Genomic DNA, 27,382 nt, shown 5'->3' with positions numbered 1-27,382 from the left:
CCTTTGCCCCTCCAGAACTGGAAAGTCCTTCCACGCTGTACTGCTCCTCTTATATTTGGGCTCCCTGGTTTGTATGATGCCCAGAAGCACCATGGCAGCCCCATACTCCATCTTACCTAGAAACTCTGCAGCAAAACAGATGTACCCATTGGCAATTGAGATAGACATGCAGCCAGCCTCCTTCCCTACTCTAACCCCAACCAGGGAAGGGAGACACAGAACGATGTCCTCAGGAAGATGGGTGTAGACTGAGCAAAGCCTTCTAGAAGAGGGCTAGAGACTAGGATGTCAGTAGGCAGCTGGCCAAAAAGCTGCTAAGACTGTGAAGTGTAGCCTAAACCAAAGCACTGAACACACAGAAACTACCAGGCAGACTGGCCAGAGCAGAGATGCTCAGGAATGGGAAAGCTGAGTGTGCCTGTGTGTGTAAGGCAGGGCTGCATTGCTGGGATTCATTCTCATTCATTCATATTTTCTCTCTTCTCTTCTTCTTCTTCTTCTTCTTCCTTCTTCTTCTTCTTCTTCTTCTTCTTCTTCTTCTTCTTCTTCTCTCTCTCTCTCTCTCTCTCTCTCTCTCTCTCTCTCCCTCCCCCCCTCTCTCAGCAATGGGTTTTCTCCTTCCATCACAATGTGCCAGCAGCCTTTACCTGCTAAGCCATTTCACTGATCCTTCAATTCTTTCTTCAAAAAAACAGTTTTCTAGATCAATACAAAAGCTTGTCTTGTCTGTACTCTAAACTGCTCCATGCAAAACCCTTTGCCCCCTGGGCTGGAGAGATGTCCCAGAGGCTAAGAGCACTGTCTACTCTTCCAGAGGTCCTGAGTTCAATTCCTAGCAACCACATGGCGGCTCACAACCATCAATAATGATACCTGGTGCCCTCTTCTGGCCTGTAGGTGTACATGCAGGCAGAACACTGTATACATAATAATCCATAAATGCTAAAAAAGCTCTTTGCCTCAGTGCTTTTGGCTTTTAGGGGGAGAATGAGAGAGGTAGGGGGTGGAGTGAGGCTGCAGCTAAGTAGAAGCAATTGTTTATGTTGCTTTAGCCATGCTCCTGTGGGCTGCTGGCTGGTTGGAGCTGCTAAACATCTTCTCTCAGTATCCAGGACCATCAACCCTTGCTTCATGCAGTTCATATACTCTGTGCAAGAAGCTGGAAGGCTGAGAAGGGCCGCATGTTCCTGTCAGCACATCTCAGAACAGGTCTACTACCTCCTGTTCAGAGGCAAGTCTCAATCATGTAAAATGGGAACAGCAAGAGTCTACATCAAAAGTACCCACAATGAGAAACTATAGTTGTGAAGTTCCTTGTGCTTAAGGAAAAGTGACTCTTGCTACAAGAGCAAACATTATCCTGACCAAGGGCTCACGGCCAAACTCACCTAACTATGAGCCTCTTTCTGTGGTTTGAATAGAAATGCCCCTCCCCCTGCTTGGTCACCAGGGAGTAGTACCAGCAGGAGGCGTGGCCTTGTTGAAGTAGGTGTGGCCTTTTAGGAAGGGTGCCACTGAGGGGTGGACTTTTGGGGTGTCTCTCTCCACAAAACTTCCTGCTGCCCACCCGTCCGGATGTAGAAGCCTCACTCCTCCTCCAGCACCACGTCTACCTGTAGCCCTCATGCTCCCGCCATGACAAGGACGGACCCTCTGAGCTGTGGGGCAGCCCCAGTGAAACGCCTTCCTTCATAAGAGCTGCCCTGGTCATGGTGTCTCCTCACAGCAATAGAAACCCTAATTGAGAGACACTTGTGTAGGCAAAGAAATGGCTCTGGTGTGTGCAAATCACAGACTAGGGGGACAGAAAGTGAAGCTCACGTCACACTAGCACCAAGATCACAGGAGACGCCACCATGTCCAGCTGGACCAAGTTATTTTTGGTGAAAGTACACAAAATTAAAACTGTTTGTCTTTTGCATAAAGTTGAAAGACTAGTTACTATTCTTGTCCCTGCAACAAGAAACACAATTTGTGCCAGGTGTGGTGGCCCACGCCTTTAATCCCAGCACTCAGGAGGCAGAGGCAGGCGGATTGCTGAGTTCAAGGCCAGTCTGGTCTACAAAGTGAGTTCAGGACAGCCAAGGCTACACAGAGAATCAGTACCTCAAAAAAAACAAAAACAAAAAACAACAACAAAATAACAAGAGACAGTCAGAAAGACAGAGACAACCTGAGGGAGGATTTGCTTTCAGAGACATCAGTCTATTATAGCAGAACAGATACAGAGAGAACAACGCCCATCTCAGCAGAGAGGAAGCGGTGTGGGGAGAACACGGGCACCAGCTTTCTCTTCCCATCCATCCAGCTCACGACGGTGTCAACTCAGCTCAGCACTGACCATCCCAACTCCACCTCTCTGGAAATGTGCTCCTGCCAGCTCGCTCTATCTTCCTCGCTCCCATTCAGGCGCCTCTAAATCCAGGCAAACTCACAGCAAAGTTAGCCACCACAAGCTTAAAGGGCCAAAAGTAAAAATGTGACACTCTAGAGCTAAACTTGTCCTGTAAGAAGGCAGCGGAAAAACGGTGACACTAAAGACAAGACAGTGTTTTCTAACATTTTAGGAATTTACCTCAGATATTTCACATGCATGTGCACGAATAATTTGTTTACTTATTTTTAACTAAGTATATGTGTCAATGTACAACAGGTGTGTATGAGTGCCCAGAGGCTAGAGAGAGTGTTAGACTCCCTGGAGCTCATTACAGGTGATTGTGAACTTCCTGACATGGGTACTGGACAACTGAACTTAGTCCTCTAGAAGAGCAACAAATACCTTTTTATCTACTGAGCCATCCTCATGCCCATTAAACTTATTTTTATTATTTTTACTTCACAAAGAAACTTAATCTGCCCTCAGAGCTACCAACAATACTCCTATCTTGTGTGGTAGTAGGTTATAAGATCCTCCATGGGCCAGGAATGGTGGTGAATATCTTTTCTCCCAGCACCATGGAGGCAGAGGCTGAGGCTGGCCTGGACTACATAGAGTTCCAGGCCATCCAGAGTCACACAGTGAGTCCCTATCTAAAGAGAAGGGCAAAAGAGCCTCCTGCCCCAAAACCTATAAGAAGACATACTGCCCAGAAAGGACACCAGACACCTGAGCAGATGAGCCTTTCTGGGCTATCACTCGTGTGTAGCAAGTCACATGTCTGTCCCCAAGTTGTCCATGCTAGACATGAAATAGCCATATGACATCACACCAGGGACACAAGTTTCTAGACATATAGAGGTCCCTGGAAAGACTATAGAGTGTGTGTGCAAGGAAGGCATGGGCTCTGCTCCTTGACAGCCACCTTCAGTAGTAAAAACAACTCCCCTGAGGTTCCAGCTGACCTTGTTCAAACCACTATTAGGAAGCCAAAGAAAGGAAATGTATGGCTCAAACAGCTTGTCTCCCCACGACAGTCTGTCTCAACTGAGCACATAACTCCAAGAAGGAATGCCCAAACGCCTGCATGCGGCCCCCTTCAGCTGGAAACCGCCTTCTTTCCCAAGCCCCAATACGAACTCCAAGCATTCCCCTTCCTCCTCTCAGGCCGCCCTTGCCAGCCACAAACTATCTGTCCTTGCTGTTTGGGAAAATAAACAGCAGCCTCGTCTGTTGCAATGCTAGCCTCTGCCTCCTGCCTCTGCTCTGCTCTCAGAGCTTAACACTCAACTCCATCCCTGCCTCGCTCCAATCATCCCTTCATTCACACAACAGTGTCCTTGTGCTGTTCATAAAATGGTAAATGTGTCTTCTCGAGTTGCTCAGGTAAATTCATCAAAATACAGAGACAGTTGTGGAACCCATATTTGTACTTAGGCCAGAAACAAAACATTGTTTCAAAACAAAAGAAAAGAAATCAAGCTGGACCTGGTGGCGCGGGCCTTTAATCCCAGTACTTGGGAGGCAGAGATAGGCGGATCGCTATGAGTTCGAGGCCAACCTGGTCTACAAAGTGATTCTAGGACAGCCAAAGCTACACAGAAAAACCCTGTCTTGGAAAACCAAAAAAGAAAAGAAATCAAACCAACAAGAACAAAACAAGAGGCTGATGGTAGAGCTCAGTTGGTCAAGTGCTTGCATAGGGTGCGAAATGCCCTGAATTCCACCCCCAGTAATAGAAAACTAGGCATGGTGGTGCACTCTGGGAGAGAGAGCACTTCAATCCTCAGAACTACAAATAAATAAATAAATAAATCAGTTCTAGAAAAATCTTATCCAGAGGTTGCTCAGTGTTAACCACAGTGGCTGCTCTTCCAGAGGACAAAACCCACATGGCAGCTCACAACGGTCTATACTTCCAGAGGATTTGGCACTCTCACACAGATGTACATGCCGGAAAAACACTGATGCAAATATAAATAAATCTTTTTGGGGTTTGTTTTTTGTTTTTCAAGACAGGGTCTCTCTGTGTAGCCTTGGCTGCCCTGGACACACTTTGTAGACCAGGCTGGCCTTGGACTCACAGAGATCCACCTGCCTCTGCTTCCCAAGTCCTGGGATTACAGGTGTGCGCCACCATGCCCACTCAAAGAAATAAATCTTAAAATGTTGTCACTGGGGGGGATGGGGAGTGGCATTGGCATTTCAGAAGTCCCAGTCAGGCCAATCCAGTACCTCTCTTTCTGCTGCCTGTGGGTCCAGATGTAGAACTCTCAACGTGTCCAGCACCAGGTCGGCCTGCAGGCGGCCATGCTCCCTGCCTCAACAACAATGGACAAATCTCTGACTGGAAGCCAGCCCAATTAAATAGTTTCCTTTATAAGAGCCGCAGCAGCCAGCCAAGCTTAGTGGCAGGCGCCTTTAACTGCAGCACTCAGAAAGCAGAGGCAGGCAGATCTCTGAGTTCAAGGCCAGTCTGGTCTACATAGAAGTTCAAGGACAGACAGGAGTACGTTGTGAAAAAAACAGGGGTGGGTGTTCCATGGTGTCACTTCATGCAACAAAACACTGACTAAGAGAGTGCTTTTATTGCTGTGAAGAGTCCCCATGAGCAATGCAACACTTACAAAGGAAAATAGTTCATTGGGGCTGGCTCATCCTTTCATAGGTTTAGTCCATCATCATCCTAGCATGGGCACGAAGAGTGAGACAGCCATGGTGCTGGAGAAGGAGCCGGGAGTGCTCCATCTTGATCGAGGGCAGCAGGAGACTGTCCCACGAGGCATGGCTTGTGCATGTATGAGACATCAAAGCCCACTCCCATAGTGACACACTCCCTACAACAAGGCCACACACCTCTTAACAGGGCACTCCGTATGGGCCTATGGGAGCCAATTACATTCAAACTACCACATAGAGTATAAATGCCTATAATTCTAATATTCTACATTTTCAAGAAGCTGAGAGAAAAGGACAGAGCTCATGAGATCAGATCTTTAAAAAAAAAAAGCCATAAAAAGAATTATTTAACGCCAGGCAGTGGTAGTGCGTGCCTTTAATCTCTGCACTCCAGAGGCAGAGGCAGGTGGATCTCTTGAGTTCGAGGCCAGCCAGGTCTACAAAGAAAGCCCAGGACAGCCAGGACTACAAGAGAAACCCTGTCACGGAAAAATACAAAACAAAAAAAACTAAACTATTTAACAACAAAACCCCTTATGTTTAAATATTTATTTACAAACAGCATACACAATAAAAAACATTTCTGTATCACTTCACTAAAATTCCAGTGATTTTCCGTCCCATCTGCTCTAGACCGTGTCTCACAGACAAATGCTGTCATCGTCTACATCTGGAAGTCTGACACGCTAGGCAGTAGCTGATGAAGAGCCTAGAACTCCTGAACTGCACACGTCCTCTCACTTGGTGTAACCTATAGTACTTGCATGTATCCTTGTTTGTGTCTTCTGTGGAATTTGGAATCAAAGCTGACTGAGCAAATGCACCAATGTTCAAACTGCCTCCTATATAATGGGAGCCTGTATTTATTTGTCTGAGGTCTCATGTGTGATGAGCATTAAAATAAAATGGCAGGTTACCCTGTGAGCTTGGAAAAGGGTAAACATCTCAAATTCTTCATCTGCTGGCACCAATCTCCAAACCACAAAACCACTTTACTGCAGTTAAATCCAAGAGGAAGCTTTTCATCATAAGGCACCAAATTACCCATGGTCTGCTTACGCCTTCTGGGGAGGCGGGGTGAGGCAAGGCCTTGCTACAGCCAGCTGGCTTCTAACTCAGAGCCTGTCTTCCACCACACCCAGCTCCTGCTCTCTCTACATGGCCCCTTCAAGAGCCCCAGGCTCCACTCTACCTCTGCTCTTTCCTTCTCGTGATTCATCACTGATCCTAGAGAGGATGTCAAGACAAGTCGCTAGCTCCCTGACATAGAACTGCTCTAATATCATGTATCCCAACTGGGTAGGACCCTGTCAAAAACAAACAAACAAACAAAGTAGATTCTGCCATGGATATCCAAAAGCCTTAATAACATCAGCATGTTTTTAGGTTTTGTTACAAATGGAAAAAAAGCTTCGCTTTTTTTGTTTGTTCAAACAGGGTCTCTTTGTTTAGCCTTGTCTGTCCTGGACTCACTATGTAGACCTGGCTGCCCTGGAACTCATAGAGATCCACCTGCCTCTGCCTCCTGAGTGCTGGGATCACAGGTAGGGTGTGTGTGTGTGTGTGCGCGCGCACGCACACACACACCTGACAAAACAAAAGTCTTTAAATGGGCTAGTGCTCACAGGACCAGTGACCTTCAGTACACGCATAACAAAGCATTGCCTTCTTCATGATCCCACAGAACACAAAGGGCAGACTGGGCACCGGCTAGGGCATTTGACAAGGCATGATAGGTACTGCCTAGGCACACATTCATTCTATTCTCTAAGACTTAGCCTCCAGAAAAACAAAGATTCTCATGTAAAACATGGGATATAAACAATAGGAGAGACCCAACACCCCTGACCTCCACACATAGAAAATGACATGTGCACAGAACCCATAGAATAAATAAAATGTAATAAAAAAAAAACCAAAAGCAACAACAACAACAACAACAAAAACACCACTTCACACATAAATAAACAAATAGATCCCCTCCCCAAATAAAAACACTGTCAACAAAAACTGACAAAATTGCCAGGTGCTAGTGGCACAGGCCTTTAATCCCAGTACTCAAGAGATAGAAGCAGGCAGATGTTCCTGAGCTCAAAGTCAACCTGGTCTACACATTGAGTCTAGAACAGCCAGGGCTACACAGAGAAACCTCAACTTAAAAAAACAAAACAAACAAACAAACAAACAAACAAAACAAGACAATACTACCAAAAGTGATTAAATGCAAGTTACATCAAAATTCCAACAATTAGCAACATGAAAACATTCCCATGTGGAATTTCCAGGGACTAAACCCTAAAAATGACTAGAGTTTAAGATTAACAGTTCCTGATTTCAAAACTTCCTATAAGCTAGTTGTGGTAGCTCACACCTGAAATTTTAGCATTTGGAAGGCTAAGAGGACAGTCTGGGCCACACATAGTGCATTCTAGGCCGTCCTGGGGTACACAGGAGACCCTGTCTCAAAAAAGAAAAGAGAACAAAAATCAAACAAACATCACTACTAAGTGACAATAATCAAAACAACATAGCACCAGTATAAAAGGGCAGGTATTAACAGAATAAAGTAAGGTGCTCACTGTGTGAAGACCTAGGCTCAAGAGAACCCACCTGAAAGCCAGACACCATAAAACAGGGTCTACAATCCTAGCCCCACATACAGAGACAGAGAGTGAAGACCAAACAATCACCAGAGTTTCTGCTGTATTTAGCCAAAAAGCCAAAACAAAACAAAAAAGAAACAAAAATCCTTTATGAAACAAGAAAGAAGGTGAGGACGACATCCAAAAGCTGTCTTTCTCAACTCCACTCACACATGAGTGCACCCACAAAAATAGCTTAAAAAAAAAAAAAAAAACAAAAACAAAAACGGAAAGCCCAGCCAGGCGTGGTGGTGCACACCTTTAATCCCAGCACTCAGGAGGCAGAGGCAAGTGGATCTCTGTGAGGCCAGCCTAATCTACAGAGTGAGTCTAGGACAGCCAAGGCTACACAGAGAAACCCTGTTTCAAAAAAACAAACAAAACAAAACAAAAAGGAAAGCCTAAATTGGGTGTGGTGGCGCACACCTGTAATCTCAGCTCTCAGGGAGGCAAGAGGCAAGCAGATCACTGTGATTTTGAGGCCAGTCAGGTCTACAAATCTTGTCCTACAAAGCCAAGGCTACACAGAGAAACCCTGTCTCAGGAAACAAAACAAATACACACTCACACAACAAATGCAAAGACCGAAGGTGGTGGTGCACGCCTTTAATCCCAGCACTGAGGATCTCTGTGGGTTTGGGGCCCGCCTAGGCAACACAAAGCTCCAGGACAATGAGGAATATGTAGAGAGCCCTTTCTCAAAATTAATTAATTAAAATAAAGCTAATGGTGAGGCTGGAGAGGTGGCTCAGAAGTTTAAGAGCACTTGTTATTCTTACAGAATATCTGGATTTGGTTTCCAGAACCCACAGGGCAGCTAAATGCCCTCTTCTGGCCTCTGAGGACACTAGGCATGCATCTAGGCATGCAGGCAAAACGCTCACACATGTAATCTAAAAATATAAAAACTGAAGGGATAACTGAGTACTTACATATACAACGTTCTAGGTTCGGTCCCCAGTACCACACAGACAAGTAAATAAACCTGGACTGCCATGGTAACAAGACACTGTCTATAGGAAGTGTCACTCAGCCACCTCACCCCTTGAGTGGTATAGCCACACTTAAGGACTAAAAAATCAATGTTTTCCTATGAAGTGGAAGGGTAGGGGAAAACACAGCTGAAATGTCATGATTACTCCCTCACCCTACTCCTGGACAGGGTTTCTCTGTGTAGCCCTGGCTGTCCCAAACTCTGTAGACCAGGCTGGCCTCAAAATCACAGAGATCCCAAGTGCTGAGATTAAAGATGTTTACCACCAGCCGGCTTGAAATGTCATGATTTTTATTGGCCAGCTCTGCTTTCACTCCAACTGGGTAGACGTCAGGTGAACTTAAACAGATGCTTCCCTTGATGGACTGGTCCCTGTGACGCAAAAGAACTAACGCCCAGGAGAGGAAGCACATTGGCTAATCACCTGGAGGAAAGAAGAAATACCCTGGGCAGTGATCACAGAAAGGAAATGAGGCATTGAGAAGATCTGAGCCATGCCTATCACAGCTGTCTCTGGGTGCAGCTGCCTCAAACGAAGGCAAATCTTTGGCACCTAGATATTTCCAGATGCTCAAAGCACACTGGAATGTGACTGGCCAATCTGACTCTGCCATAATGAGCCCTTGAACCACTATGACATAGGTTCAGCCAGCATGAACCAAGAGCGCTTGACAGGAGCTGCAGGCAAAGTTTGCTGACAGTGACTTTGCATGATGACGCTACCCTAGCCTTTCCACTTAAAACCAATTCATTCATTCCTCTCATTTTCAAAACAACTGTGGATTTGCCATTCAAACTTTAGTGATACACAATCTCAACTAGAAAAGGGGCAGATGGATGGATCACATGGTTCTGATCACAGAGGCAAGAGCTATAGACACGGGCCAGCCCCTAGTAGCTAAGCGTTTCCCAGCCACCCTCCTTTTGTGCTGAGCCCAAACATCTCTCTGCCACCAAAAAAAAATCTCAGAGGATTTATTTCTACATGACTAAAAGCCCCCAGATTTAAAATTTCTAAGCAAGTGTTTGCTGTCTAATCTTATAACCATAGTCAAGAAGAAAGCACATGCAGCAAGTATACTCTATAATCTTCTTTGGTAAAGAAGGTAGTCTCGGGGCTAGAGAGATGGCACAGGGGTTAAGAGCACTGGCTGTTCTTCTAAAAAAGTCCTGAGTTCAATTCCCAGCAACCATATGGTGGCTCCTAACCATTTATAATGAGATCTGGTGCCCTCTTCTGGCAGCTAAGCATACATGCAGGCAGAACACTGTATACATAATAAATAAATAAATGTATGTAGTCTCTCCACAAGAAACAATTTTAAGTAGCAATAGAAGGAGTGTCATAGAACCTGAGGCTCAGATGGGCAAAGTGGAAAAGGAAGAAAGATAGTGGATGTGGAAGAAAGAAGAAAGGAAGACATATCAATGCTGTTCAGAGCTGCAGGCTAAGGTGAGTGGATGTCCCAGGGAGGCTGGGACAAATAGTGCAGCTCTAGGAGAGAAGGCAGGAGGAGGAAGCCGTAGAAATCTTTCACATACAGCACCGCCCGGATGCCAGTAGGGTCCCAGGGATAAACTAAGGAGAAAAAAGCCATAAGCTTTAGTGAGGAGAAACTAGTAGCAAGTCAGCAAATAGAGGAACTAATTACAGGCTCAAGGACTGACCCCTGGTAAAGGCTGAAAGCTTTAGGAGGCAAGGAAGCATCACATACATGGCAACGAGAGGCCCCAAGAGCTTGGCGTGAAGCACTTCAAGACAGTGGGAGAACAGGAACTGCACACTGACATAAAGTACCGCCAAGTCTCCGAAAGGCTAAGGAGATCAGAAGATGGAGGGGAAAAAGACACAAAATCAGAAGGGTGGTAAGACCAAAGCAATGCCATCTTAGGAGGAAGCTGGGCCTGCTGGATAGTGTCCTTGAAGGGTGTAGGGCTGTCTGGGGCTGACACTGGAGAAAAGCTTCTGAAAGCTCAGTGGAGGGGACAAGACACAGGCAATTAGTGACTTCAGACAAACCAAGGCACATACTGGAAAGAGCCAAGAATAAAGCGCAGGTGTCTGAAGGGTTAGTCACTGAAGCAAAACCAGTGGAGACTGCCAACGCAGGCTATGTGGGAAGCCAGCTAGCTCCCGGACAAAGCAGACAGATACGCTTTGATCTCAACTGATACACAGGACAAGTCATTTAGAAGCCAGGGGAGACATACAAGAACAGCACAGACGTATTCTCCTTTCCTTTGTAAATAACTACAGATCTGGAAGGTTCGGGGAATCTGCAATTTTAAAACACCAGTGCAAAGCCAGGATTTTATTCAAGAGCCCGAGGCCATATCCTATCCTACTTGTCACCCACTTCCACCCATCTATGGGCTGCCCAGACTAGGAACTTACTGAGGAACAGAGATGAGAGCAGCAGTAGCAGCACACCACCTGAAAGAATAATCTAGTAAGAAGTGGAAGTGTTCAATACTCACAGGAACAATAAGCCCTTGCCAAGTCAATAAATTAGCTTCATCAACCTGGATGTTACGGAAGTTTTTCATTCCACATTTGCGGATCTCTTCAAGCTCCTGTTGATTAACAAAGCATAAAGGGTGTCAAATCAGGGAAAGCACCACACATTAAGATCCCGCCTGACTCCCTCAAATTAAACCAGGTGACAACATTTGAGTGAGGATCAGAATACACCTCATCAGGTTAAGGAAACATGGAGCCAGATAGTCCCATCTGCAATGCCATTGCCTCTATAGGCCCTTGCCCCAGGCCAAGCCACACCCAACTCTCAAGCAACCCACAGAACAGAAGGATGGGTTCTAACACCTCCTCTCCTGAGCTGGTCATGCTGAGTCACTTATGGCAGCTCACACCTGTAATCTCACTACTTGGGAGAATAACACAGATGGGTTGCTGTGGATTCAAGGCCAGCTAGAGCTACACAGTGCGACTCTGTATTTAAAAAAAAAAAAAAGGAAAAAAAGAAGAAAAAGAAAAGAGAAAGAGGGAGCTGGAGAGATGACTCAGTGGTTAAGAGCACTGTCTGCTCTTCCAGAGGTCCTGAGTTCAATTCCCAGGAACCACATGGTGGCTCAGACCCATCTATAATGTGATCTAATGCCTTCTTCTGGCATGCAGGCGTATATGCAGGCAAAGCATTGTATACATAATAAATAAATCTTTTTTTAAAAAAAGAGAGAGAAAGAAAGCACTCAGAAGGCAGAGGCAGGTGGATCTCTGTGAGTTTGAGGCCAGCCTGGTCTACAAAATGAGTTCCAGGAGAGCCAGGGTTACACAGAGAGACCCTGTCTCAAAAAGAAAAAAAGAAACAGAAGACTCAAAAATAAACAAATATAAAATAGTTGTCCCCAGCAACCACACTTGGGCAAACGTGCAACAAGGATCTGAGGTGCCTAAAGACTTGACTTCTAATCCCAGCACTTGAGAGGCGGAGGCAGGTGGATCACTGTTAAGTACAAGGCCAGCCTGGTCTACAGGACAGCCAAGGCTAGCTACACAGAGAAACCTCATCTCAAAAACCAAACCAACCAAAAACAAACAAACAAACAAAAACACCAAACAAACAAAAGACCCAACTTCTTCCAACCAAGCACTAGCTAAGTACGGGAAGCTGGGGCTATAAAATGAGGAACCCTGAGTCCACAAAGCAAACGGGTACCCACAAACCTTCCTTTCCTAACACTTGGAAGTGCAATTTCAGGACTCCATCCCAGGATGGGCAAAGGCAAAGAGCACAACCAACCAGTCTGAGATGGGGAGGGAAACAAGAAACTGAGCCTTAGCTTCTTCAGCTGTCAACAGGGTGCTAAGGCCCTGAGCTAAAGACAATGAGCAGGAAACGAGATGATAACAAGACTCTGAAACTATGGAGGGTCTCATAATCAAACAATATACCAAACCTCATTTCACTCAGAAAGCACAACCACCACAATTAATATTGTTTCAGAGTCCAGGTTCAGATGTCTTTAACATCTGTCACTTGGTTCCCACCACGTCCCCGACACCAATGAACACACACAAGCAGACATCTTGACCCAAGCCACCCAGAATGTACCATGACTCACACCCACACAAACATGGTCACTTCTTCCAGTTATTGGCCTGCCACTCCTGCCCCCACTACGTCAATCAGGCCTCACAACCAATGGAATGATGGTCTGCTATATACCCAAGCTGCCTTCTTACCTACAACCAGAACATTAGCCCTTTCTCAAAGAGATACCAAGCTCCTGCCTGCCATGGTGGTGCACACCTTTAATCCCAGCACTCGGGAGGCAGAGGCAGGTGATCTCTGTGAATTAGAGGCCAGCCTGCTCTACAAAGTGAGTCTAGGACAGCCAAGGCTACACAGAGAAACCCTGTCTCAAAAATACAAAAAAAAGGGGGAGGGGGGAGAGCACGCGACAACAGGAACGGCATGAGCCTACAGAAAACACTTCCCCAAAAGGCTTATTTCAGTTCTGCTCAGTGCCAAAAGCAACCTGGGGTCAACTGCTCACGCTGATGGCGCAATGCTGACAGTCAAGAGATGAGCCCAGAGAAAGCAGAACCAGCCAATGCTGCACAGAGAGACCCTGTCTTAGAAAACTTTTTTTAAAAAAGGGAGGGGGGGGAAGGCCAGGCGTGGTGGTACACATCTTTAATCCCAGCACTAGGTAGGCAGGGGCAGGCAGATCTCTGTGAGTTCAAGGACAGCCTGGTCTACAGAGAGTTCCTGGATAGCCAGGGCTATTAAAGAGAGAAACCCTATCTTGAAAAACCAAGACAAACAGACAAACAAAACACCAGGTCATTTGACATGAGAAGACACACCCTAAGTCTAGGGCCACACATCAGATGACAAGCCACAAAATAGAACTTGGAAGGGTTTGTTTCTTGTCTGCTTGCCCTCACTATCACTGGCAAGTTCATCTATTGTTCCTTGGCTGTTATTTGAACTACTTCTTCAGGATTCCAACAGGGATTAAAAACCAGCAGCTCGAGCCGGGTGTGGTGGCGCATGCCTTTAATCCCAGCACTTGGGAGGCAGAGGTAGGTGGATCGCTGTGAGTTCCAGGCCAGCCTGGTCTACAAAGTGAGTCTAGGACAGCCAAGGCTGCACAGAGAAACCCTGTCTCGAGAAAAAACAAAAAACAAAAAACAAACAAAACAAAAAAAGCCCAGCAGCTCTCTAAACCTCCCTGGGACATCAGCGCTGACTGGAATTGCTAAGACACCCAGTCTCTTAGACTGAGGAACCACAGGACCCTTGGCCATTCCCGCAGCAGGCAGCTGTTAGCTGACTACGCTGCCCAGCCTGACAGGCTCTCTAATGCCTCCCTTACTAATACATAGGCACATATGGGTCAGCCTATCAGGCCAGCTCCTCGGAGGACTGTGAGTAGCACACACATTCTCACTGAGCCAGGCACATAGAAGCAATGCAGTAAGCCCCATCTACTACAAGTCTGAGCCCAGAGGAAAAAGTTTTCGGGGGGGGGGGGTGCTGTTCAAGATAGGGTTTCTCTGTGTAGCCCTGGCTGTCCAGGAGCTTGCTCTGTAGGTTAGCCTTAAGCTCACAGAGATCCACCTGCTTCTGCCTGGTATTGAAGCCCCCTCCCTTTTTATCTCTCTCTGGAGTCTCTGTGCCCTGACCTCTCTGTATCTTATACACACACTAATATATGAACATTAAAATATATTGCCTTTAATCCCAGCTCTCAGGAGGCAGAGGCAATCGGATGGCTGTGAGTTTGAAGCCAGCCTGGTCTACAAATCGAGTCCAGGACAGCCAAGGCTACACAGAGAAACTCTGTCTGGAAAAAACGAAAAATCAAAAACAAACAAATAAAAAGAAGTGGAGACAGGTCTGGGCATGGTGGGGTGTTCACCATGAGTTCAAAGCCAGCCTGGTCTACAAAGGGAGTCTAGAACAGCCAAGACACAGATACCCTGTCTCGAGCCAAAATGAAGGAGGAGGAGGAAGAATAGGAAGAGGAGGAGCAGGAGGAGCAGGAGGAGCAGGAGGAGCAGGAGGAGCAGGGAGAAGAGGAGCAGGAGGAGGCGGAGGAGAAGCAGCAGCAACAGCAGCAGCAGCAGCAGCAGCAGCAGCAGCCGCCGCCGACAGGTCTCTGCAAGTTTAAGGCCAGCCGGTCTACATAGTGAGTTCCAGGACAGACTGGGCTAAACAGAGACCCTATCTCAAAAAACTAAAATACCAGGCCAGCAAGATAGCTCACCAAGCATCTTTCTACAAGGCCAGAAAAGGACACTGAATTCCCTGGAACTGGAGTTACAGATGGTTGTAGGCACCATGTGAGTGCTTGGAAATGAACTCAGGTCCCCCAGAAGAGCAGCCTGTACCTTTAACTGCTGCTCTCAACTTGCTTCACAAGCCTGGCAACCTGCATTTGAATACTGAAACCTAAGTAAAGAGGAAAGAAAAGAAATGACTCCACAAAGGTGTCTTTTGACCTCTATAACAAGTCTTTTGGTTTGTTTGGTTGTTTTTTCGAGACAGGGTTTCTTTGTGTAGCCTTGACTATCCTGGATTCACTTCGTAGACCAGGCTGGCCTTGATTGCACAGTAATCCACCTGCCTTGGCCTCCCAAGTGCTGGGATAAAAGGCGTGCCCACCACCGCCCGGCTTTATTTATTTTTTAACCTCTATAACATGTCATAGCACACACATCTGAACATATACATCATGCACATATGCATTAAAAATACTTTTTAAATGCCGGGCGTAAAGACAGAAGGAAGAATTAACTCCCCAAGCCGGGCGTGGTGGCGCACGCCTTTAGTCCCAGCACTCGGGAGGCAGAGGCAGGTGGATCGCTGTGAGTTCGAGGCCAGCCTGGTCTACAAAGTGAGTCCAGGACAGCCAAGGCTACACAGAGAGACCCTGTCTCGAAAAACCAAAAAAAAAAAAAAAAAAAAAAAAAAAAAAGAATTAACTCCCCAAAATTATGTCGTTGTCGTCGTCCCCCCCCCCCCCCCCCCCCCGCTACACACACACTAATTAGAAAAAAGAAGTTGGGCATAGTGGTGCACACTTTTAATCCCAGCCTATCTACATAGTGAGTTCCAGGACAGCCAGGGATACTTTGAAAGACTCTGTCTCAAAGGAAAGAAGAAAACTAAATAGGCAAAACAAGTAGCTGCTTCTATTTCTTGTACAAGATTCTAGTAAGGTTTATTAGCTTGCTTTGAGTAATATTTGCACATGCCAATACTTACAAAGAAGAGCCTGTCATTATCAGGGAAAGAGAGGGAGGAGTAAGTAAGTGGGTTCAAGGCCAACCTGGGTAACACAGGTTTTTGAGACAGGGTTTCTCTGTACAGCCTTGGCTGTCCTGGACTCACTTTGTAGTCCAGGCTGGCCTCGAACTCAGAGATCTGCATGCCTCTGCCTCCCGAGTGCTGGGAATACAGGTGTGTGCCTCCACGCCCGGCTGCAGAGGTAGCTCAGTTGTTAAGAGCACACACGGCTCCCGTAGAGGATCTGAATTCAGCTCCACACTCAACAGCTCACATCTGCTTGTATCTCCAGCTCCAGAGGATATCACAATCTTTTCTGGTCTCCATGGGCACTTGCACTCATATGCACGTTATTACACACACACATATGTATACACATGTAAAAAAAAATAATATTAAGCCAAGCTGGGTGTGGTGCCACATGCCTGTATTTCTAGCGTTTGGGAGACAGCAGAGGCAGGCCGATCACTTTGAGTTTGAGGCCAGCCTGGTCTACAAAGCCAGTCCAGGACAGCCAGGATAACAAAAGAGATATCCTGTCCCGAAAAAGCTGGGCGGTGGTGGTGCACACCTTTAATCCCAGCACTTGGGAGGCAGAGGCAGGTGAATTGATGTGAGTTTGAGGTCAGCCTGGTTTACAAAGCAAATCCAGGAAAGCCAGGACTGTTATACAGAAAAATTCTGTCTCAAAAAACCTACAAAGAAAGAAAAAAAGAAAAAACCAAAAGAAAAATAATAAAGCAAAATAAATTGGGAGAGGAAAAATATACAAATAGAAGGCTGGAAAGACGGCTGCATAGGTAAAGGAGCCTGCCGCCAAACCTGACAAACTGAGTTCAATCTCCAGGACTTACATGATCAAAGAAGAAAACCAACTCTTTGGTTTTTTTTAATAACTTATTTTTTATTTTATGTACTTTGGTGTTTTGCCTGCATACCTTGTCTGCGTGAGGGTGTCAGAGCCTATGGAACTGGAGTTACAGACAGCTGTGAGCTGCGATGTGGGTGCTGAGAATGACTGGGGTCCTCTGGAAAACAGCCAGTGCTCTAAACCGCTGAACTCCAGCCCAGAGAACCAACTTGTACTGTGACTGCAACATGTCTCCTCCCTCCCCTAACAGCAGGTACTTAAATACAAGTGTTTACAGTAAAAAGCTAAACACACACACACACACACACACACACACACAGACACACACACAGACACACACACACACACACACACACACACACACACACACACACACACACACACACACACACACACGATGGTGCCAGAGGCAGGTAGATCTCTGAGTTTGAGGCCAGCCTAGTTTACAGAGCAAGTTCGAGGCCAGCCAAAGCTACACAGAGAAACCCTGTCTCAAAAAAACAAGTAACAACAACAACAAAACTACAGCATGGCAATGCTTCTAGCCTTCCATTGCTGTCAGTGTTTTGTTTCAAGCTCCTTTTAGCTGGCTAAAACAAACCCTACCAAAAGCCGGGTGTGGTGGCTCACGCCTTTAATCCCAGCACTCAGGAGGCAGAGGCAGGCCCGGACCTCTGTGAGTTCGAGGCCAGCCTGGTCTACAAAGTGAGTCCAGGATAGCCAAGGCTACACAGAGAAACCCTGTCTCAAAAAACCTAAACAACAGCAACAACAACAAACAAACAAAATCCTACCAGATGGAGTTAGACATGTAAGATAAGTTTACACATGACACATACTCCTGGCAGAACATTAAAACATAGAACAGCACCTCCCTGATTTTGTGTGACTCAAATGATTTTGCCAGGAGTGGTGCCACACACCTGAAAAATCTCTGTGAGGTATAGGCCAACCAAGGCTACATATTGAAATTCTTTCTTGAAATATAAAATAAAAGCAGGCAGGAAGATAGCTCAACAGTTAAAAGCACATACTGCTTTTGACAGAGGACCCAAGTTTCAATTCCCTGAAACTCCAGCTCCAGGAAATCCAGTGCCCTCCTCTGACCCCAGAGGGTACTGTATTCACATGCACATACCAACACACAAACATACAATGTAAAATGAAAGTAGACAAAATTTGGGTGTGGCAGTACACACCTTTAATCTCAACAGAGACGAGCAGACCTCTCTAAGTTTGAAGCTAGGCTGTTCAAATAGTGATTTCCAGGAGACAGACAGGAGTACAAAGTGAGACTCTGTCTCAAAAGAAATATTAGTAAAATTATGGGGCTGGAGAGATGGCTCAGTGGTTAAGAGCACCACCTGCTCTTCCAAAGGACCCGGGTTCAATTCCCAGCACCCACATGGCAGCTCACAACTGTCTGTAACTCTAAGATCTGACACCCTCACACCAATGCACATAAATTTAAAATTAAAATATTTTAAAAAAAAGAAATATTAGTAAAATTAAATTACATTTTTTAAGTTTAGCATCAATGAAAGCTTCCCAACAAGTTTATACAATGAAAGTGCTTGACAATGCAATTACAATTCTTGGTATCATTGCATATACTGCACATTTAAATATAATCCTTCAGAATGTTTTAATATAAATCTTATTTCAATTAATTCTTGGCAAATAGGAGGGTACAACTCATGTCCGCATGGCATCTTCCATGGATTAAGCTGTATGCTTTCACTTAATTTTTTGTTTTGTTGTTCTTCAAGACAGGGTCTCTCTGTGTAGCCCTGGCTGTTCTGGACTCACTTTGTAGACCAGGCTGGCCTCGAACTCACAGAGGTCCGGGCCTGCCTCTGCCTCCCTGAGTGCTGGGATTACAGGCCTGTGCCACCCAGCCCGGCATACTTAATTATTATTACAACTAACATACCAACTACATATTATCACAATTCTATGAGGCCATACCCACAAAGTCTGAAAGAAACAATACAAATTAATTAAAAGCAGAAATTAACATCTAAATTTAGGTCTCTGAGACTCTATCAGAGCCTCAGGTCAATCTAAGAGAACATAACTGAAGACGGCTACAACATAGGCTTACAGGGAAATGCTGCCTACACTTCCCCTGGGCAAGCCCCATCAGGGCCCCAGCTCCACAGGCAGGCAGCTTCTCATAGGCCTAGCTCCCGGAATGTGTTTGCCTTTATCTGAACAAGGGTGTGCCTGACATTGCTGACCTACATTACAGACTCCAGAGTCCAGCACCCCAACTAAACTGGGAGCTCAAGGACCAGGACACCAGCCTCAAGTTGGTCAGACCTAGAGACACGGAACAAGAAAACCAGGAACCGTCTATGTCAAACACATGGTGAAGGCTGAAGCGCAGAGCTGGGTTAGAGACCTAGCACAGGGAGGGGCAGGTTCCTCTGTATGTAACTTCAGTTGACTTTCATGACAAGAAGTGCTGATGTAAAGCAGTCGGCTACCACCTTATAAACATCTCAGAGCCTTCTGAGTTATACTTTCTTTCCCCACTAGTGACAGAGTTGGGCAGTGTCGCCTTGTAGAAATATACAGACCCTGCCAATAAGTACTGGCTTTGACACTGGTGTCTGCTCTGGTTAAACGTGTGCCTGCTGGGTGAGCAGCTATCAAAACTGTTAATGAGCTATGCTACAGTAAAAACAAAATCTGACAAAAGAATAGAGAAAAAATAATATGAACCTAGAACTGTCAAAATTAGCACAAGAACTAGGGTGTAGCTCAGAATCTTGTCTGGAATGCATAGGGTAACCTTCAAAACTGCTTTAAAAACAAAATGAATCCAAACCACCACCGTGTCCTCTAAAACCCAAGAGCAGCCATCCAAATAACAGGAGCAGAGGGCTTAGAGCAGGGCAGCCAGCTCACTCCCACTTCAGCTTCCTCACTGAATGAACTTCATCAGCTTCTGTTGTGTAAGAGACTGTGGGGGACGAGCAGTCCACCTAGTGGTTGAGAGCACGTGCTCTCCCAGAGGAACAGGGTTCAGCTTCGAGCCCCCACACGATGGCTTGAAGCCGTCAGTAACTCCAGCTCCAGGAGATCCGACGCCCTCTTCTGACCTACTCAGTCACCAGACATGCATGCACATGATGCACACACAAAATGCAGGCAAAGCACATAAATTTAAAAAATAAATTTTGGCTAGGCGTGGTGGTGCATGACGCCTTTAATCCCAGCACTCAGGACGCAGAGGCAGGTGGATCTCTGTTGAGTTGGAGATTTAAAAAATTTAAAAAGATTTTATGTGCTATATTTTATATTCCATGTGTTAAATGATATTTTATGTTTGCTTGAATGTATGTATGTTCAGCACATGTTGGATTCACTGAGTTGCAATAACTGGTGGTTATGAACCACCATGTGGGTACTCCGTCCTCTGTAAGAGCAATAATTTTGTTGTTGTTGTTTTGGGGTTTTTTGTTTGTTTGTTTTTGTTTTTGTTTTGTTTTGTTTGAGACAGAGTTTTTCTGTTACACAGAGCCCTGGCTGTCCTGGACTCACTTTGTAGACCAGGCTGGCCTCGAACTCACAGAGATCCTCCTGCCTGCCTCCCAAGTGCTGGGATTAAAGAGAGTTGGCAGCCACCAGGCCTGAGGCAATAAGTGCTCTTAACCTCTGAGCCAGTTCTCCAGCCCCTTTTAATTGTTTTCAAAAACAGACTGTTTGGGGAGACTCTCTGTTTGTTGTGGCTTTTTGGTGGAGGAAGGACTGGGACTCTCTGTGTAATCTGGATTGGTCTGGAACTCTCTATGTGGAACAGCATGGCCAACAGCAAGCTTCAAGTTCGGCGGGATACCTTGCCTCAAGGAGGTAAGTTATAGAGTGACAAAGCAGCACACTGGTCCTTTCTCTCACCTCTCTCTACACACACACCTCAGTGTATGCACCACCAACACTAATGCACTCACTGAACACATACACAAAAAGAAAAAAGGCACACTCATAGACAGGATGAAAACCTGAGACATGCCAGGCGTGGTGGCACACGCCTTTAATTCCAACACTTGGGAGGCAGAGGCTGGTGGATCTATTGCGTTAGAGGCCAGCCTGGTCTACAGAGCGAGTCTAGGACAGCCAGAGCAGTTACACAGAAACCCTGTCTTGAAAAACAAAACAAAACCCTGAGACACACTCTAGGGATTTCTTCTCGGTTTTGGGAAACAAACAGGTGGGTGTGGTGGTACACATCTTATTTTCCCAGCACCTGAGCAGAGGCAAGCAAATTTCTGTGATTTGAGACCAGCCTGGTCTACACAGTAAGGCCATAGAGAGCGACAATACCCCATGTGCTTTCACTTTTATTTCCGATTATCTATATCTTAGTCTATGACAAATATTCTACCTTATTTAACTTAATTCATTTAAGCTACACAAAGATGGAGTAACTTAAGGCAGTGACATTAACTTGCTCAGGACTACTTGGCTAAGATAGTTAAGCACAATTAAAAAAAAAAAGACAGTTAAATGCAAGACTCAAAATTGAGAACTAAAGCTCTCGATCAACAAGAACGAGCCCAGCCCCCAGCAGTATGCGAGGAAAGGTCTCGGTCTCTCCCCCCACACAGTCCTTCCAGGGCTGCAACTGACACCGAAGATCCACGAGGCAATTCTGCTCCCTGTCATACAGCCCATCAGCATCGGACAACACAGCCTGCTTAGGAGGCTGCTGAGTCTCTGGAACTCCTCAGGGCAGTGCTCAGAGCCACTGCCTATAACCACTCTAAGAGGAGGAGGATTAGGCTTCACTGCTCTGTATTCTAAGCAGTCCAAGGCTGGCCAGAAGAAATATCTGCAGTCCCACCAGGATTTCTCTTCAACTACTGACATTCCATTCAATTCTTTGTTGTTGTTGTTGTTGGTGGTGGTGGTGGTGGTGTTGTTGTTGTTGGTGGTGGTGGTGGTGGTGGTGGTGGTGGTGGTGGTGGTGTTCGTGGTTTTTCGAGACAGGGTTCTCTGGATAGCCTTGGCTGTCCTGGACTTGCTTTGTAGACCAGGCTGGCCTCAAACTCACAGTGATCTCCCTGTCTCTCACAGGCCATCACGCCCGGCTCTATTCAATTCTTAAAGGGCGGGGCCATAAGCCATTGGGGTTGGGGTGTCTTTCCCTGCAGTGCATGCTACTATTGAATTGGCAAGACAACATGGACAGATAGGTTTCTGAGAGCTAGATGCTTAACATTTCATAACTCATTTATCAGAGCCCAAACTAGGTACCCCTTAAGCAGAGACTCAAAGGACAGAAAGTTACTCTGACACAGAGAAGACACGGATACATCACATTGGAGCGGATGGCTCACTGGGCGGCTGCCTACCCAGCACACTTAAGGTTCCAGGTTGGATCCCTTGGATACCAAATACGGGAAGTTAGAGGTCAGTGACTGAGCCCAGCTGTGCATTACAAGACCCCTGATGCTGAAGGGGGCTGGGGAAATAGGTGTGGGGGATACCAATCCAAATTTCCAGAGCCGGGGTAAAGTGATGGCTTAGCAGCTCTCCCAGGGGACCAGAGTTCAATTTCCAGAACCACATGGTGGCTCAACAACTGCCTATAACTCTAGTTCTAAGGCAATCAGACACTCTCTTCTGGCTTGTGGGCACTATACAGACGGTACAAAGCCACACATTTAGGGAAAATACTCATATATGTAAAATAGGTATATCTTTAAAAAAGGAAAAAATCCAGAGTGCCACAAAAGACGGCTCAGCAGATAAAAGGACATGCTGCTCAAGCCTAACTCAGAAACCTTGGTGAAAGGAGTGAAACAACTTCCACAAGCTATTCTCTGAACCCTATACACAAACTGCAATGAAAAACATGAGCCTACCCAGGCATGGTGGGGGATCATTGTGAGTTCGAGACCAGCCTGGTCTACAAAGAGTCCATGACCACTACGGCTACACAGAGAAATCCTGTCTCAAAAAAAACCAACCAAACAAAAAAATATTTTTTAATTAAAAAAAAAAAAAAACAAACATGCGCGCGCACGCGCACACACATACACAAATACAAAAAAAATATTTTTTTAAGCTGGGTACGTGGTGTACATCTTTAATCCCAGCACTCAGGAGGCAGAATCAGGCAAATCTCTGAGTTCAAAGACAGCCTAATCTGCATAACGAGTTCCAGGACAGCGAGGGCTACACAAAGGAACCCTGTCTTGAAAAACTAAAATAAAAAAGGGGTGGGGAGGAGAGAGCAGGACAGACAGACAGACAGACAGACAGACAGACAGACAGACACACACACACACACACACACACACACACACACACACACCCACCCCTGAACAGATGTCTCAACAGTTAAGAAAAGACTATCTGTGTGCTCTTCCAGAGGATCCAGGTTCAATTCCCAGCACCCACATGGCAGTTGACAACTGTCTCTAACTCTAGTCCTATGGGAGCCGATACCTTCTTTTGGCCTACTCGTGCACCACGCATGAACATAGTACATACACATAAATGTAGGTGAAACACCATACACATAAAACAAATTTAAAAAATTTTAAACCCTGGCCGGGCGTGGTGGCGCACGCCTTTAATCCCAGCACTTGGGAGGCAGAGGCAGGCGGATCGCTGTGAGTTCGGGGCCAGCCTGGTCTACAAAGGGAGTCCAGGACAGCCAAAGCTACACAGAGAAACCTTGTCTCAAAAAACCAAAAAAAAAAAAAAAAAAAAAAAAAATTTTTTTTAAACCCAGTGAGAAGCTGGACAATGGTAGTGCACACCAGAGGCAGAGGGAGGCGGGTCTCTGAGCTCAAGAACAGCCTGGTCTACATCGAGTTCCAGGACTGCCAAGCCCTGGCCTACAGCATGAGTTCCAGGACAGCCAACATCTACACAGTAAAAAACCCTGTCCAAATAAATAAATAGGTCAAATAACCCAAGGGAGGGAACATAGAGTTTAGTGGTAGAATACTTACCTACCATGAGCCCTGGGTATTCAGACACACACACACACACACACACACACACACACACACACACACCCCAGTGCTACTAAGGATAGCTGAATTAGTCTCAATTTACTGGAATACATACCCTTAGGATAAAAAATGCAAATGTGGTAAGATAGAAAGGGTAACACTTTGCCTAAGCATCCATGTTTAATCCCCAGTACCACCAGCACCAAGAAAAGCGGAACTAGGGGCAGTACCTGAGGAGATGGCCAAGTAAGCCTGGCCGAAGTTGGGGAGAACCAACTCCCAACACTTGTTCTCTGATTTCTACATGTGTGCAACAGTAAGTCAAACATACCACACATCACACACCACACACGAAAAACAAACACTTTCCTTAGTTTAAAAAATCAAAACATCCATTCCCAGAATGGATTCAAGCCATTTACAATGGCTTATCAAGCCAGTACTTAGGAGGCAGAGGCAGGCGGATCACTGTGAGTTCGCGGCCAGCCTGGTCTACAGAGGGAGTCTGGGAACACAGCCAAGGCTACACAAAGAGACCCTGTCTTGGGGAGGGGGAGCTCTTCCAGGAAGCCAGCCGTGGTGCTGCACGCCTTTAATCCCAGCATTTAGGAGGCAGAGGCAGGTGGATCCCTGTGAGTTTGAGGCCAGCCTGGTCTACAAAAGAGAGCCCAGGACAGCCAGGGATATACACAGAGAAACCCTGTCTCAAAAACAAAACAAAACAAAACAAAAAACCACTAGCTGGGCAGTGGCTCACACCTTTAATCCCCCGACCTCAGGAGGCAGAGGCATGAGGATCTTTGTTGAGTTCGAGGCCAGCCTGGTCCACATAGCAAGTCCAGGACAATCAAGGCTACACAAAGAAACCCTGTCTTGAAAATCCAAAAACCTGCCGGGTGTAGTGGCGTTCACCTTTAATCCCAGCACTTGGGAGGCAGAGGAAGTGGACTGCTGTGAGTTCGAGGCCAGCCTGGTCTACAAAATGAGTCCAGGACAGCCAAGGCTACACAGAGAAACCATGTCTCGAAAAGAAACAAGAAACAAAAAACAAAAAACAAAAACAAAAAACCAAAGAAGAATCAGGTTCAATTTCTAGCACCCACACAACAGTTCACAACTAATATAATTCCAGTTCCAGAAAATCTAATATCCTCTTCTTTTTCTCTCTTTTCTTTTTGTTTTGTTTTTTGAGACATAGTCTATCTCTAGTCCTGGATGAACTGGAACTTGCTATGTAGACCAGGTTAGACTTGAACAACATATATCTTCCTGCCTCTGCCTACAGAGTGCTGGAACCAAGGGTAAGTGCCATCATACCCAGGCCTAACACCTTCTGATCTCTAAGGGCAGCACTCAACACAAGTGGTACACAGACATACATGCACCCAAAGCACTCATACAAATAAAGTAAATAAATAAATATTTAAGCTTTCTCAAATTTATTTTTCCTAAAATAACTTCTCAGCCATATTATACATATATAAATATCTATATCACTGATTTTATTTTTTTTATTTTTTTATTTTTTTTGGCTTTTCGAGACAGGGTTTCTCTGTGTAGCCTTGACTGTCCTGGACTCGCTTTGTAGACCAGGCTGGCCTCGAACTCACAGCGATCCGCCTGCCTCTGCCTCCCGAGTGCTGGGATTAAAGGCGTGCGCCACCACGCCCGGCATCACTGATTTTATTACTGTTGTATTATATTATCTGTCAACAGTTTACCATTACAAAGAAGGTCCTTAAGCACTCTTAAATCCCAGCACTTGGGAGGCAGAGGCATGCAGATCTTTGAGTTGGAGGCCAGCCGGGTCTACAAAGTGACTCCAGGACAGCTAAAGCTACACACTGAGAAACCTTATCTCAAAAAAGGAAAGAAAGAAAAAATAAAGAAAGAACAAAAAATGAAAGAAAAGAAAAAAGAAATATCTAAAGGGCTAAAGAGATGGCTCATAGGTTAAGAGTACACTAGCTGTTCTTCCAAGGATTCAATTCCCTGGCCCCACATGGTGGGTCAACAACTGTCCCAAACTCCAGTCCCAGGGGATCCGCCACCTTTCGGCTTCTGCTGGCACCAGGAAAGCACATGGTACACAAACACCCAGGCAAAACACTAGTAACACAAGCCAGGCGCACTTGGGAGGCACAGGCAGTCAGGTCTCTGTGAGTCTGAGGACAGCTTGATCTACACAGAGCTCCAGGACAGCTAGAACTACATAGTGAAACACTGTTTCATAAAAGCCAAAATAACAACTACAACAACAACAACAAAAACCTGCTTCAAGTTTCAGCTCAGGAAATTCCTTTATTTCTATATAAAGTCTTGGGACACTGTAGCTTTCTTGGCTTTGCTGTCTTGAGACAGGAGCTCATGGAGCCCAGCCTGGCCTCAACTCAGTATGCAGCCGTGAATGCCTGGTCTTAGTCTCCACCCCTGCCTCTAGAGTGCTAGGACTACAGGTGCTAGACTATGCCACACCTAGCGTATTTTTAAATTTAATTTTGGTTTTTCGAGACAGGATCTCTCTTTGTAGCCATGGCTGTCCTGGACTCACTTTGTAGACCAGGCTGGCCTCGAACTCAAAGGGATCCATCCTCCTGTTTCTGCAGTGATTATAGATGTGTGCCACGGCCCCTGGCTTCTCGGCTTGTTTTTTGTTGTTGTTTGGTTGGTTTTTTGTTTTGTTTTGTTCTTTTGGTTTTTCGAGACAGGGTCTTTCTGTGTAGCCTTGGCTGTCCTGAACTTGCTTTGTAGACTACGCTGGCCTTGAACTCACAGCAATTTGCCTGCCTCTGCCTCCGGAGTGCTGGGCTCGGCTTGTTTTTTAAATCCTGTTCTGGAACTAACCAAGTTCAAATACACACACACCACACACACACATTCTCATTCATATTCTCTCTCTCTCTCTCTCTCTCTCTCTCTCTCTCTCTCTCTCTTGAACTCAGAGATCCACCTGCCTCTACATCCAAGTGCTGGCATTAGACATGTGCCACCACACCCCTCTCCAAGTTTAAACTCTCAAAACCAATGATCAGCAACATATAAACATAATTTCCTTCCTGAGATAAAAGAATCTCAATCCACAACTTTATATATTATATACATATATCCCTTCTATGGAACCTTGAAGAAAAGATGTAGACAATTTAACAACAGACATAGGTTCTCACATTTAGCGCCATGGACACTCAGTGCACGTCTCATCTCACCAGGGCCTACCCTTTCTCCTTAGCTATAACTCTCCCAGTGTGGGCTGGAGACAGCACTCAGTGGCTAAGAGCACTGGTGACTCTTCCAGAGGGCCTGGGTTCAATTCCCAACAACTACATGGCAGCTCAGAATTCTCTGCTAACTCCAGTTCCAGGTAATCCAACACACTCATACAGACATACATGAAAACAAAATACCAATGCACATACAATAAAAAAACAAAACATACACCGGGTGTAGTGACGCATGCCTTTAGTCACAGCACACTCAGGAAGCAGAGGCAGGTGGATCGCTGGGAATTTGAGGCCACACTGATCTACAAAGCAAGTCCAGGACAGCCAAGATAACACAGAGAAACCCTGTCTCGAAAAACGTTTTT

At 45.8% G+C, this 27,382-nt stretch overlaps 1 protein-coding gene across 2 annotated transcripts in view; it reads right to left on the bottom strand.

Moving 5' to 3' along the window:
* UBE2L3 (ubiquitin conjugating enzyme E2 L3) overlaps positions 1-27,382 on the bottom strand; it is a 35,612-nt gene that overhangs the window by 5,119 nt on the left and 3,111 nt on the right. For both annotated transcript variants that reach the window (XM_084800962.1, XM_084800963.1), the window contains exon 2: positions 11,171-11,266. In XM_084800962.1, coding sequence (XP_084657088.1) covers positions 11,171-11,266 — 96 coding nt within the window. The remainder of the gene's footprint in view (positions 1-11,170; positions 11,267-27,382) is intronic.

Source organism: Acomys minous (genome assembly GCF_964271855.1).
Source record: "Acomys minous genome assembly, chromosome: 11".
Classification (NCBI taxonomy): domain Eukaryota; kingdom Metazoa; phylum Chordata; class Mammalia; order Rodentia; family Muridae; genus Acomys; species Acomys minous.
Note: the sequence above shows the minus strand (reverse complement) of the source record. Positions and strands in the feature narration are given on the sequence as shown.